The following is a 14,497-nucleotide window of genomic DNA, read 5'->3' on the forward strand; positions in this document are numbered from 1 at the left end:
AAATCAATTAGCTTCCTGTTTCAATTGAGATTAATAACATAATCTTTAGCAAAATATTGAATAGAATTTCCTGTTAACTTATCAAATCTACTACAATGTAAGATCTTTGTGTTGTTGCACTTGGCTTGTTCTCATTTTCCAGTGTATCTTAAGATTTATGTTCCAATATATTTTTAACTATTTATGGTATTTTCCCCTTTTTTAAGGTTGTAGATCTGTTTTTCCTGAAGCTTCTTTTTTGTATCTTCAAATGTAGATTCTTTTTTCTGACATTTTTATGATAATGTTTGATTTTATCTATTGTTTTGCTCCACTTGTAACATTATATACGTCTATATTCTATTAAGTAGATAGATAGCTCTATAAACTTAATAGAATATATACATATATAACATTACAAGTGGAGCAAAACAATAGATAAAATCAAACATTAACATAAAATAAGTCAGAAAAAAGAATCTACATTTGAAGATGCAAAATATTGCAGGAACAACAAACCTATATGTATAAACTTAAGTTTACATATGTCTAAATTTAATTAAAAAGGTATCTTGGCAGTCTTTTATTTTAGTAATTAACTAGGAGAAAAAATGAAAAATGTAGACACTGGAAGTTCAGAAACACTGAACTTATGGGGGGGAAGGTTTTAACTCCTTTTTTCATTTGCAGATTGTACAGCAAAACAAGGAACCAGAAGTATTTCCACAGCCCAAAACTATGTCAAAAACTAGCCAAGTAAGTGTATGAATTTTCCTTTAGTAAATAAATTACTATTCATGGTAACTTTTTTCTAAGAAAAATATTCTTTGTATCTTGACAACCTGAGTATAAGAACATAGTAATGTTACCATCCCAACTGCTGGTGATGATGCAGGAACTAGAAAGAATATTTTACCCTGCAATCTCAGACTGAGTTTGCATCATAGCAGTTTGGAAAAACCTGTTTCTGTATACTAAAATGAAAGTAATTGAATAGCAAGCAATAAAGAACACTAATTCCATGATTTACTATTTAAGCTGGTTCTCAACCTTTTTTAGACTCAAGGCACCCTTCGTTAGACTGAAGGTCATCCCTTGGAAAATTGCAGTTCTTAGTTTTCATTCGCTCTTTGACTATGGAAAAAATACAGCAATTTTTCTGTTTCAAAGAACTCAGAAAGCCACAACATGTCAGAATGTTTTTAATGCTATAAATCCTTATTTGAAATTCTTGGGCTTATCTTGTGAATCATGTTTCCACACCTAACAGTGCTAAACCCTGCAGTCCCTTTGAAAGTATCTGAAGGCATCCCAGGGTATCTTGCCACCCTGCTTGAGAATCACTGATAAAAGCTGTGGTTATGTCTAGATGCCTCCATCAAAGGATACTTGGCACTGTACAAAAGTGGAAAGTTACAGTCCCTGCTTCCAAACCATTGACATTCTCAACAAGACAAGCATTACCACCTGAGTGAGTCGGATGTGGTAAAAAAGTGAAAGATAGGATAAAGTAGGGACCTGGAAATCAACTCTAGCATACACTAGCTATGAGCACAGTTGGTAGCCAATCCATTGTAGTGACTACCGTAATTGAAACTCTTGTTTTCATGGATTAAGTATTAAGATTATTAAAATCCGAACAGAAGAGCCTTTGAGCAGGTTAATAATCATGTTAACTCAAAGTCAAGTCAACTTTGAGATTCCCATCAGAAAGTTATTAGCTGTAGCCAAAAAGCAAGGTCAAGCCTTTTAATAAATAGAGTTTACCTTTAATGATTTTTATTTCATTATGTATGTCAAAACATGATTTAAAAGTTGAAAGCACAACTTAATGTAGTTCTCTCTGGAGATCAGTAGCACCCAAACTGATCTGTTAAATCAATATTTAATTGTTAGATATACAAACACCTACACATGATTCACAAGATAAACCTAGACATTTCCAAAAGAAATCCATAGCATCAAAATCACTGTGATCCTGTTGTGGCCTTTCTGAATTATTTGCAGCAGAAGAATTGCAGTATTATTTTTCTATAGTCAAGAAATGAATGAAAGCTAAGACCTAACATTTCCCATGGGGTGCCCTGAGTCTCAAAAGGTTGAGAATCACTGACAATAAGGTATGAAGAGACAGACCAGTTATATTATGGGTGGAAGGGGACATTGTATGCATCTGCTGTTCCGTGGTAAGCGTCCAGTCTCGCACTCTGCAGTAAGTGTAAGTTAAGTGGAGATGTTTTATTTGTGGCAAACTGCTCCACCTTAGTTTCCATTTATTACAGGATAGGACTGTACATGTCTAATAGTTACAGCAGAATGGATGATGCACCCCTCCCCTTTAACTCAATATTAAATTACTTCATCCCCACCTTTAGTGTGCTGATGTTCTGGCATGAGCTGGCCTGAAAGTGTTGTGATTTTTCAAATTTAAACTTTACCGGGGGCTTTCCATACTATATTGTTATTTACCTGAAACCAAACCAAGACAACTTTGAATTTAAAATGACCTCCCTCCAATAATTTGAGTTTATACTGTGTCCCAGAATATGAAGCGCATGTTGGCACTGGCCCCAACTGTCTCTAGGCAACAGCAGTGGTGTTGGCTTTACCCTTAGGCTTGGGTCAGAGCCAAAGTCAGAGCTGCAGCAAGTCTCCTGCCACTGTGCAGTCTTCCCCCAATGCTCCCTCTGAGCTTCATATGGCACAACCTTCCCCTCCACCTCCACCCTACCCCACGCACCTTATCTCCTGAACCATCCATCCCCTCCCCTGGTGCCTGAGCCACTTTGAGCTGCCCTGGCTACAGCCATTCAGTGGTGGTGCCAACAGCTCCATCCGTGGTCCAGGCAGGCATCTGCTGCAGCTCCAAGACCAGGCCTGGATTGGAGATGCCTGCCCTGGGCCAATACTCAAATCCAGAACAAGACTGCTTTCTTCCCCACCCCACTCCACCATGTTGAATGCAGGAAAACAACAAACTTATCTTTTGATTTCAAGTAAATACAGTAATATTAATCTTGCAAGTTTTAATCCTTTTGATATGATTTAGCATAGTTTAACTTTTATTTTTAATAGGTTATTTTTGAACTTTCAAAAGAGACATTTTATTTAGGTATGAAAGCAGTTTATTTTTCACCATTTGTTTACAATGTTTTATCTATGGCTGCTTCGTTTCTTTTTTCTTGGCTGGAACTGACAAAACTTTCAAAAAAAAAAAAGTTGGTCACTCAGGAGGCTTAAGCAAGAGAGGATGTTTGCTGAGTATATTCTGACATGGCTTACAGGGAGTCAAGGGATAATAACCTGAAGTAGTAACTTAATTGTACAGATATAGCAGGGATTGGCAACATTTTTTGGACTGAGTGCCAAAAACACCCACAACCTTGACTTGTAAGATGTTGGCGTACCAGGGGTGGATTGCAGGGGAGCCACGAGGTGCCTGATCCTTGTTGTGGCAGCACAGTCCTGCCATCCGTTGTGAGGCACACGTGCCAAGCAAAATGCCTATACGTGTCACACTTTAGCATGCATGCTAGGGATTGCTTTCCCCTGAGAGAGAGCCTTTCTGCACCTCTCCCCTTTTATACTTCAGTGGAAGGTTTTATTATTGTGAATTCTTCCTATTGATTTCTCTGTAGAAGAAAAATCCATGAGAAGGCTGTGCCTCAACAGGCTCAAAAAAGAAAATAAAAATAATTGAAAGTTGCAATTTAAGTTGTTATTAGAGTAAAGTAACTAATGAAGATATTAACATATTCTATTAACTCTATTATCTGGTCCTTTAGTTCAAAAGAATACGTTCTTTTGTCAGGTCAGCAGATATGGAAAATTAATCCAGGGCCTCTGTTCTGCATGTTCTAGGTTTAGGATGAACAGAACAGTTTGAGGAATAAACTCTTGGACACTAAGTTGCCTAGTTGTCAACTTTATCTTCTTACCCTTCCCTCTTCTTTGCAGAGTTAACAACTGTGGGGGTAGAGACTAGAAGAGGAAGAAAGGGCCTCAAAGAAAAGAATCCTCTGAGTTGTCTAATTTCAGCTGTTAACATTTTAGACTTATAAAAACTAATCAATTTATTTCAGCCAGTTAAGGACTGAGCCACTTTGTTTTATGCACCAAAAGCTTTAAAGTTTTCTGCTTGTATCTGTCATCTTTTATTAGACCAACCCAAATAGTTGGAGAAAAGTTATTAAGCAAGCTTTCGGGTTCAAAAACCCTTTGTCAGGCTAAGGAAGTTTCAGCAGTTGGTGTGTGCTCTTCCAGGATGGAATCCATCCAGGAAGAGCACACACCAACTGCTGAAACTTCCTTAGCCTGACAAAGGGCTTTTGAACCCGAAAGCTTGCTTAATAACTTAACTTTTCTCCAACTATTTGGGTTGGTCTAATAAAAGATATCAAAGTCACCCAAGGAACCTTGTCTGCCTATGTCCTTAGACCAACACGGCTACAACCTAAACCCCTGCTTGTATCTGTGTTTATATGCAGTGCATTTCCACAAATATAATGTTTTAAAGGTGTTTGGTATGGTAATGAGCATCCTTAACTCCCACTGTTTGCAAAACTGTTAAGTATCCATTAGGTACCTGATGTTTCCCAGTGCTAGTTGAATCTATTTTCTCCACCCTCTTGCCATAATATAAAATAGAAAGATTAAATGCATGTTATTTTTTTAAGACTAACTTACATTTTTTTTCCAGTTGTACAGTTACCTGCCGTTTCATGTGTTAAAACTATATTGTTTGTAAGATAGGAAGTGCCACAGCACAAACACCAACAGTGAAATGACTCTTCTGGACTCTTAATCTGGTGAACCACTTATTTGCAACCTTACACACAAATCAGTATCTAAGGCGTGACGTATGGAGCTTTAGGCATTTTATCCCTCTGCTTGTATTAAATCTTGAATAGTAAACCACAGTACTGTCTATATGCACCTGATCTGTAAGGGTATTATAATAACAGTCCTTGCCAAGCACTGAACTGTATTCCTTTTCCTGACAGGTTGCACCTCCCCAGTTTGCTACAGCTACAACTACAGTGGCACCTTCAATCCTCTTGTCTCCTAGTGTTTTCCAGCAGTCAGCTACAAAATCCACTGAAGTGGAAAATAAAGCCACTCCTTCTTCCCCTCTAACACTTGGAGCAACAGAAATCCAGGCTATGCCGCCTACTGTCCTCAGTCGGTCTCAGCTCCAGGAGACATTAATACATCTAATAAAGGTACTGTCAGTATTGCCTCCTTGCTTTTTCTTTGCTTTGGTGTTCTAAAGAAATACTATGACATCCATGCCCTTGAAACTCCTATTTACTTTGGTAGACACTACCGGACTTCAGCAATCTTGAAAGTTCTGATTACAGGCAACCCTCACTTAATGTGGCTTTGCTTACCGTGGTTTCGTTATAATGCACATTTAAAATACGTACCTAGTTTCGCTTGGCGCTGAGTGTGTTTCGCTATAACGCTTAGCGCAGGTGTGGGGAGAAGCAGTGGCAGCGGCGGCGGGGGAAGTGGTGAGTGGCAGCCGGCAGGAGCCCAGGGAGTGGTGGCAGGAGGCCAGGGTCCACTCTGGCACATGAGCTTGAAGCCCAGGTCAGCAGGGCCCGGGAGCGCAGGGTCTGCTCCGGCACATGGTGCCTGAGCGGCCAGCGGGTGGAGAGGAGCAGCAGCAGCAGTGACAAGGTGTGGATGGTGGGGGGGCATGAGTGCAGGGCCTGGGCCAGAGGAGCATCAGGAGCCAGTGCAAGCTGAGCCCACAGAGCTCCCCCGCCCCCGAGCCTGCAGTGATCTGGCAGTGGCGGCTTATCCCTGTGCCGGGTGCCCTGGAGGGAGCCCCTTCTAGGCGAAGTGGGGCAACTGCTTACCCCATGCCAGAGCCCCGACACAGGCCCCATGGATGGGGTGGCTGGGGCCATGCGCTGGTGGCTGGCGGGTGCGGGCCAGCGAGGGAACATTGAGGCTGGGAGGAGCTAATGCCTTCCCTGGCAGAGTCCACTTGGTGCCTTGCCAGGAGCGGCCCAGCCAGGGCCGGCAGCAGCACAGGACCCGGACCGGCAGGGCCCAGGGTCGGGTACAGGAGCGCGGGATCTGGGTCGGCGGATGGTGCAGAACCAGTTACCTTTATTTACACTAAATCCTGTGGGGAAATGGGTTCCACTTAACGCTGTTTCACTTAGCGCTTGGTTTTTGCCAGAACCAATTAGGAGTGCTAAGCAGGGGTTGCCTGTATTTAGTACAGGCACCAGTTATAGTCAAGCTGTCTTTCTTTCCAGCATGACATTATTTCCTTTTTTGTAGTAAGGATAGGGAATGGAAGGGAAATCTGCTTTGGGCTTTCTTTCCATTCTTTATAAAATCTGTAGAAAATGTGTAACTCCAAGCTATATTAACTTTCTTGTGGACCTTAAGCTTCTCTTTCTAGGGTAAATTGCTAGGGTAGCTTTGGAACAAACTATCTTTGACAGCATGACTTCAACAGATTTGCTTGGTCATGAAGCCAAGAAGAGCAGAAAGAAGCTTGAGCTTCTGTTGCACAATTAACTTTAGCCTAGCAAATCCCAGGGCATCCACAGAGTTTGGGAGGGAGACCTAATACATTGTAGTTAGAAGTGCACCGATACATTGGTCTGATATCAGATTGGCACAGATATAAAGAAAATTGACTATCAGAAATTGGCCTGATGTGGCCAATATTTTGGCCAATAAATGCCCGTGCCTGTACACAGCCACAGCGCAGCACGCAGGCGAGGAACAGAGCCTGGCAGCTTGGAGAGCTGCCTACAGCTGGTAATTCGGTTGTGGTGAAAGGGGAAGGGGCAGAAAAGGGGTGTTGGGGGTAGCAGATCAATGCCCCCCCCCCCCCCGACCCCCGCAGTGAAGGAGCAGTGGGGCTGAGGTAGGAACTGCCCAGCCAGGGTGGGGAAGGTGTGAGGTAGAGCCGCAGCTTTTCTGGGGGGTGCAGGGAGTGGGGCGGCGGCTCCTGCTGCTGCGCAGCATTGATCCAGGAGCAGCTCATCTGCTCATCCAGCAGCTCCCACTGCTGCTGCCAATCTCAATGGGGGGCATGTACCCCTGGATTTGCATGGGGCGGGCTGCAGCTGGAGCCAGGGGCCACTTGGAGAGGGCGCCAGCAGCACTGGGAGCGCATGGCCCCAGCCCTCCCCGTGCAGATCCGGGGCCGCCCCCCTCCCCCAGGCCTTCCTGGATGAGCAGCAGTGGGAGCCGCTGGATGAGCAGATGAGCTGCTTATGGACCAGCAGTGCACAGCAGAGGGAACCACCTCCCCGGACAAGCCGTACAAGTTGTACTTGCCTCACCCTGGCAGGGCAGCACCTGCCCCAGCCCTACTGCTCCCTCACCATGGGAAACATTGATCTGTTCCCTGCCCATGCCCCTTCCCTCCCCTCTCCCCTTTCACCACAACTGACCTACTAGTTGCATGCAGCTGTATCAGAAATCAAATCGATATTGGTCAATATGCCTCCTTAATAACCAGCTATCTGTATCGGGCCCCCAAAATCTCTATCGGTGCACCCCTAATTGTAGAATACTTGTTGTTCCAGCAGCAAGTCTTATGTAGGGGGAAGTAACATGGGGGAGGATTTTGCCTACAGAAGTTGAAAAATCCATGTGAATTCCCCATATATTGGAACTAAAGCTCAATTTTGGAAGAAAACAAACAACATCGCCCCCTGCCCCTCCCGCTGCCCCTCCTCTGAATCATGAAAAACCTGCAAGCTGGGCTCCACTGTCAGCACTCTTTATCTTCATCAGAGGCATTTTGCAATTATTTCTGCCCTGTGATCTTAAGAACACTCAAATGTGTTCCTACTCAAATGTTAGTTCTCACTCTCACTGTGTGGAGTTACGTATTTGTTTCCCCCGTTGAGGGCATTGCTTCTGATTGGCTGTCGTCTTCCCACTTTACATATGTGGGTACTGTAAACATTGATCAAAATTTGGCATTGCTTTCAGTAGGGCTCAACGATTCCAGTGGAATGTGGAGGGGCAAAGAGCAACTTACTGCAGAGGGAGAAGCAGACTATTTTCTCTTTGTGCTTATTGGGTTTTTTTGTTTGTGTGTTTGTTTTTTGGTGTCTGCTTAGATGTGTTGCCGTGTGAAGCATTTGGATCCAAGGCAACTAGAGTAGCTTTTAAGTGCTGCATACAGTTCAGGGTATCTAGTTTACCACTAAAAATAATGACCTAAGATTTTATACAGAAGTATACACGGTGGATTATTTCTAGACTGGCTTAAGAGGTATGTGACTGCAGAAATTGTTATCTATCATGTTAGGACCGTTTGAAATATATGTACAGGGTTGCCATGGCCTCACCTCTCACTGTCCCAGTCTGTCTGTGGATTGCCCTTGTGCAGCCATTCTGCCTTACTCCACCAGCTTTGACCTCAGGATGTCTTATATGCAGTTAAATAATAAAAAGATAGCATTATTTACATGTGTGTTTCTAGCTAATGCACTGCCTATGCTTTTCCTTCTGCAGAATGATTCCAGTTTTCTCACCACTATTCATGATGTCTACTTGCAAGTCCTGACCAAGAATACTGATATTAATCTATAATTGAAGTTAATTCAGTTCCACTGACAACACATCTGCTTCAGAAACAATTATGCCTCATCTATAAAACTAATATTTTTTTAAAAAGAATATTTAGTTTTCAACGTCTTGAATTTGAGCCTGTTAGGAAAGACTGTTCCTTAAAAATACTTCTAAAAGTAATGTTCTCAGAAGTGATCTAGGTTTCACTGTGATCATCACCAGCAAACCTTTGTTCTATGGAAACGTTGGTTAGTTGCAAATGAGCTTTCAGTAGCATTAAGTGAGTGTGCAGATGTTTGAGTCACTGTCATTTCTAGCTGTTTTCATTTTTAAGAGTTAAGGGGGAACAATGCTATTTTTCAACTATCAAGTGTATACCACACTTTGCAGACAAGAGCGAATTGAGTTGCAAACACCACTTCTATTTTTAAGGGCTACATAAAGGCTGGAGCAGGTAATTTGTTATGATGAATTGGCTATGGGAAGATGAGTCCACGGGAAAAGGTACTGTGCTCAGGCTTGAAGAGAGCTGCTGTTGGAGCTAAACATTTGATGTACAGGTTAAAAAAGTTCTTTTGCCTGTTCCTGAGCAACCAGAAGCCTCTACCCAACACGCATCCATTTATTTTGTAAGTGTGTATGTTTAACTAGATTCAGCACCTGTGGCAATATGCCGTTTCCTCATTAAGTTATACTTAGTTGTTCTACAAAGGCAGAATCAAAGCATGCAAAATCTTAGGAAGGGGCAGTTGAATCTTCTTCTAAGTATCTGTTTAATTGTGGCATTTGGATTCTAGTTGTTACAGTTTTTAAAATATATTTGGAGGAGAGTACCCTATAAGCCTGTTGTTTCCCTGTTATGTGGAGTTCAATATGGATTTTTGGAACACATTGTTTCCCTTTAGCCAAGGATGGACCAATACCATAGTTGAGTTTCATTCCTCAATTGTGTTGGTACTGTAATGTTGAAAACTATGCAGATGGGGAAGAAATGCGAACTGTTCCCTTATCTTCCACCCCCTCAGACTTTTTTCATGCTTGTCATACTGCATTTATTTAAAAAAGTGATGCTTCTTTATATATGGTTTAATGTTTCAGTATTTACTAGTGTAAGACTCTAACTACTTCTTCACATTTCCCCATGTAAAGTTATACTAATCCTTAATGATATTTTGCTATGCTGCTATTGGTCTATCCATGACTTAAATTTATTTCTATATGGCATGCAAACGTAGTTAATAATACTTAAATGTAGATCTCAATTTATTCCAGCAATAGTAATTTTAAAGGATGCTTTTTGAGTAGTAAGGTCTTGGTTTATATGGTAAAGGATAATTTGTAGTAAATATAACCAGTTAAGATGCACTGCTTTTTTTTTTTTTTTCCTCCAAGCACTATTGAAATGAAGAAGAAAGAACAAATTTCATTTGGCTCTACAAAACAGAATCTACTAAGGATGAGTTATAATAATGTGACATAGTCAAAATGCAGGGTCATTTCATTGGAAATGATCAAATAAGCTTTAATTGTAAATCTATCACAAATCAGTGTTTCGCAGTCATAACAAAAAGTATGAGTTTTTATGCATCTAATATCTCTTAGTATAGACTTTGGTTTTTGAGTGAAAAAGTGTTGTTTTTTTCCTGCAAAATCTGCCTTCTAAAAAGCTCTTTAACAGCCATTGGGATTCAGTATTTCCAGGTAAAAATATATAGTATTTTATGTTGGAAAAGTATGCAGAATTCAGGGAAATGTGTTAGCAATCATGCAAGTTTACCAAGAAATGTATTGGCTTTAATGGTAGAATTTGAATTCAGCAATAGACTTTCTGAACCTTGCTTAGGAAGAAGGGAGCTTTCTTACTTGCATACTGCACAAATCGCAACAATATGCTTCATTTATCTAACGTATAGACCTAATGCAAGTCAAATTTGAGGTCCCCTTAGCAGGAGAGAGAACGGGGGGGAGGCCAAGTCAGAGAGCAGTTCTCTTGGATATAGTTCTAGCCTAAACCAAATGTTACACTTGGTTTTCTCCAGCTTTAACAGACTGAGTCAGTACATTCTTGATTTTTTTTTTTTTTTATAAGAATTTTTAGTACCTTGAAAAGGAGGTTGAATTAAAGGAAACGTTCCCTAGTGTAGAGAGGAGATGGGGAGCTACTGTAATCATACCAACCTTTCAGATATATTACAACTAAATACTGTCACATTCTTCAAGTAATATCCAAAATGTCAAAATGATGGGACAGTTGAGGAGTTCCTTCATACCATTGTACTGCAATTTGGAGTACAAGTCCTGGACAACTGACAAAGGGAATATTATTTTAAATAGCATCATTACAAGAAGTTACTATCTAAAGCCCAAACTGTCCATGTTTTTGTTAAATGTGTTTTGCATTATAACTGTCCAGAAACCTCAACAAGCAGTAGGCAGATTCAAATTTTCTTTTTTTTTTTCTTGTAGTAGTGCCAAAAAGTGTTCTTCCCAGCTTGCAAACAAACTTCATTAGGTATAAAATGAAATAACTTTAGGTAAGCATTATAAGTGATTTCTGTTCATGTTGATTTTTTTTCTGCACCTTTATCCCCCACTCCATATATGTAGCAGACACTGGGAGGGGTGTCCTGTAATAAAACATATAGCACAGTTATCCCCTGCAGTATATGCAAAGTGCCAGAATAGTGCTCTTCGTAATACGTAAATGTTTAACAGATAAACCTATTCAAGGAGAAATTGCTTTGTAAAACAAAAGTTCAACTGCAGCATAAAACATGAGATGTTTTAAAATGTGGAAGTTATTTGACAGCTTTACTTTTGTCATTTTAACCTTTTGTAATAACATAGAATTAATGAGCTTGTCTCCTTGTGAAGAGCTTGATTCATGTTAGCTGCATGTAGTAATAGCTAATGCATATAGCTAGTTACCAAGGGTCACCACAGCAGCTGAACATGACTATTTAAAGTGACTTTTACTGTGGTAAAGCTTCCAGTAAATTGGATTTTACTCATTAGTTTTGAGAGTTCAAAGATTAGTTTACTCCCAGAATGAATTTTACTGTCTCAGCATGTTTCTTTGACCAGTGTTCAATTACTTGGAAAATTACAATTTACTAATGACAGATTATTTTTAAAATTATAACTGCTTTATTATTCACAATATTAAGATTTTTCTCAGTTCTGTAGTTGCATTATTAACATGATGGCAGTTATAATCCCCGAAGTTGCATGAAAGGTGCCTACTAGCTATTAATTTGGAGGCAGTATATCTGTCAAATTAGACAAGATTTGCAAAACAGTTGAGGCAGAGTGTAACATTTAAAGTAATTGATTTCTAGTTTCATATAACAAATGCTTAATTCTCTAGATATGGATATTTTAATATTATATTTGAATGCTTGCTGTTGGACTCATTTCATTTCACCCATATTTTGGTTTGGCCTACTTAAGTACCTTCTTGGAAACAATGCCCTGTGTTTAGCCAGATGTAATTACTGAGAAACTTTAAAAAGCTAATAATTAATTTGGAACATTATTTTTAAAAATATTTTAGAGAAATCAGCCACCTTTTGCCAGTTATTGAGTTGCTTCTTGCTAACAACATATCTTAACAGGAGGAATGTGTGCAATATATTTCACCGTAGTGTTGTCTGACATCATTGTGAAAATGTTAAGATGCAATATCTTCCTTCCACTTTAAATTGGAAAAAAATGCAATATCTTTCTCTGGTGGTCTATTTTTTTTAATCTATTCACTGTATGGGCACATGGCTTTTTTGTATTTTTTTTTTTAAATGTACAGTATGCATTTTTTAAGTGTCTCATTTTTTTAACACCTTTTTTCAGATGCACCAGTTACCCATTTGCATGTTCTTTCAGTGTGAAGACCTTGAGACCTTGGTATTTTTTTAATAGTCATTCCTTGAAACATATGTGAACAATATTTTAGAAGTCCAAAAAAAGTAGATACTGCATCATTAACATTTCAATATGTTATGGACTTTATATCATCTATGTATGTTTGCAAATATTAAGTTATTGCATAAATGTTTAAGAATGAACATTTTTCATCCAAAATTTTGTATGTTTGCAAATATATTTTTGTAATAAAATTTCAAAAACAAATGTTTCAGCACCTCCTAAAATCTTCCACTCTTTGCTTTCATTTGTAGTGGCAGGAACTCGCTATGAGTGTAAACTCAAAAAGTTTACTTGGGGTAAGAATCTTGCAGTTTGGAGCCTTCATGGAATCTTTGTGTTGCAAAATGAACCTAGTGGCACAAAGTGGAACCCACAAAAAGTTATAAGAAGAGAATATGTGGATGCTTAAAAGCCAGCAGAACCTGAGCATTTAGCATCTCTCTTTCTTGCTACTGTTATTTATCCTACTTTAATGCCTTAAGTTTGTATTTAGTCTGATGAATCAACCAATGCTCTTCATTTCTGAAAATCTGCAAGGTCACTATTGCAAATCCTGCTGCACTAGTTTCAATTGGCTTGGATCCCAGTCTTTAATTTTTGTAATACTCTTCTCATAAACTAATGGATGTTGTGTGACCAAATACTAGTCTTAGACGAGCTAAATGTGGACTTGGCAATTGTCTGAATTAATCCAGTTGCTGTTTGCTATATAATAATTAAGATTATTCTATGTCAGTGGTGCCCAACTTTTCACATTGTTGACTGATGAGCCCAATCCAGCTGCAGAGGGTTGCACAGACTGACCTTGATCCATCTGCTTGGGGCAGAGGTAGGGTAGAGCAGGCCTAATCTGGGCGTGCATGTGGGGGGGCGCAACCTGGTTGCAGTCCCAATCCAGACACACTGGGCAAGACAGCTCCGATGCAGACCCATGAGGGGTTGGGAAATGAAGCAGCTCTGGTCCGGAGGTACGGGGCAGGGTAAGGCAGTCCTGATCTGGATGCATGGTGGGAAGGGGAGAACACAAGAAGCCTAACCCCAATCTGGATGTGTTGGGGGTAGGGTGGAGTGGTTCTGATCCAGACATGAAAATGGGTGAAGAGAGGAGCCTGGGGAACAGCCCAGCCCAGGCTGAACTGGACTTGCAGGCATTGGTGGGCCTGGACCTCATCCCACTGCATGGCAATGGCTCAAACAAAGCTAGATCCAACCACATGGAGCTTCCATGGCTCCCTGCTGCCAAGCTTTCCAACCCATTGGAGAGCCCTGCAGGCCAGATGTAATGACTCCACAGGATAGATTTGACCAGCAGGCTGGAGGTTGAGCCACTCCTCTATACTATTTGCGCCAGCAGGTTCCTCTCCAATTGCCTTTCCTTACAGACTTCCAGAAGGCAAAAGTGATCACTTCTGTGAAATAGTCACGGAAACAAAATAGCAACAGGCAAGGTCTGAATTCTGGCTTTGCTTGCCACACTGAACTTGTGTGTGCTACCACCATTGTGGAAAAAGATGGAAAACTAAGAACACTGGGTTTTTTTGGTTGGCGTTTTTTTTACTTGAAGAGACTGATGTTTTCATTGAATTTCATACATAGTTTAGAAGATGGTTAGTCAGTATATAACTATAAAGACTTGATCCAGTCTTTTAAAGACTTGATCCCTTGTTTAACTAGAGTCCTGAGTGAGGGGGAGTTCACTTGAGGGTTGCCTAGAAACTCTCATCTTTCTTCACTGTTAGCTTTGTGAGAGGAAGCAGGAAAAAGGGAACCTTTTGGGACCAAGGAACAGTGAACAAGCTAGTTTACAGGGGAGTCTGCTAAGGAAGGTCTGCTCAAAAAGAGAGGCAACAGATTAAGACTCGCAGAGAAATGGCTGGAAGACGTCACAATGCCAGGGCCACTGCCAGTTCTTCCTCTGCTTACGCTTGTGAGGCATCTCTCCAGGCAGGATGGCTTGTGACCTCTAACAGCAAGCAGAAGCCTTTTTCTCCACCTGCAGTGGTTTGCCTGAAGAACAGATATGGAGACCTAGCAATGG

General features: G+C 40.7%; 1 protein-coding gene across 4 annotated transcripts in view; it reads left to right on the top strand.

Moving 5' to 3' along the window:
- Positions 1–12,668, top strand: part of DCP1A (decapping mRNA 1A) — a 64,205-nt gene extending 51,537 nt beyond the window's left edge. For 3 of the 4 annotated variants that reach the window (XM_025197109.1, XM_006017990.3, XM_014517073.2), the window contains 3 exons: positions 670–735; positions 4,983–5,201; positions 8,482–12,668. In XM_025197109.1, the coding sequence (XP_025052894.1) occupies positions 670–735; positions 4,983–5,201; positions 8,482–8,559 (363 nt within the window). In that variant the 3' untranslated portion in view covers positions 8,560–12,668. The remainder of the gene's footprint in view (positions 1–669; positions 736–4,982; positions 5,202–8,481) is intronic. The other variant, XR_003092670.1, reaches the window with a different exon arrangement.
- The last annotated feature ends 1,829 nt before the right edge of the window (positions 12,669–14,497 follow it).

The sequence above is a fragment of the Alligator sinensis genome, unplaced genomic scaffold, assembly GCF_000455745.1.
Source record: "Alligator sinensis unplaced genomic scaffold, ASM45574v1 scaffold391_1, whole genome shotgun sequence".
NCBI classification, from domain to species: domain Eukaryota; kingdom Metazoa; phylum Chordata; order Crocodylia; family Alligatoridae; genus Alligator; species Alligator sinensis.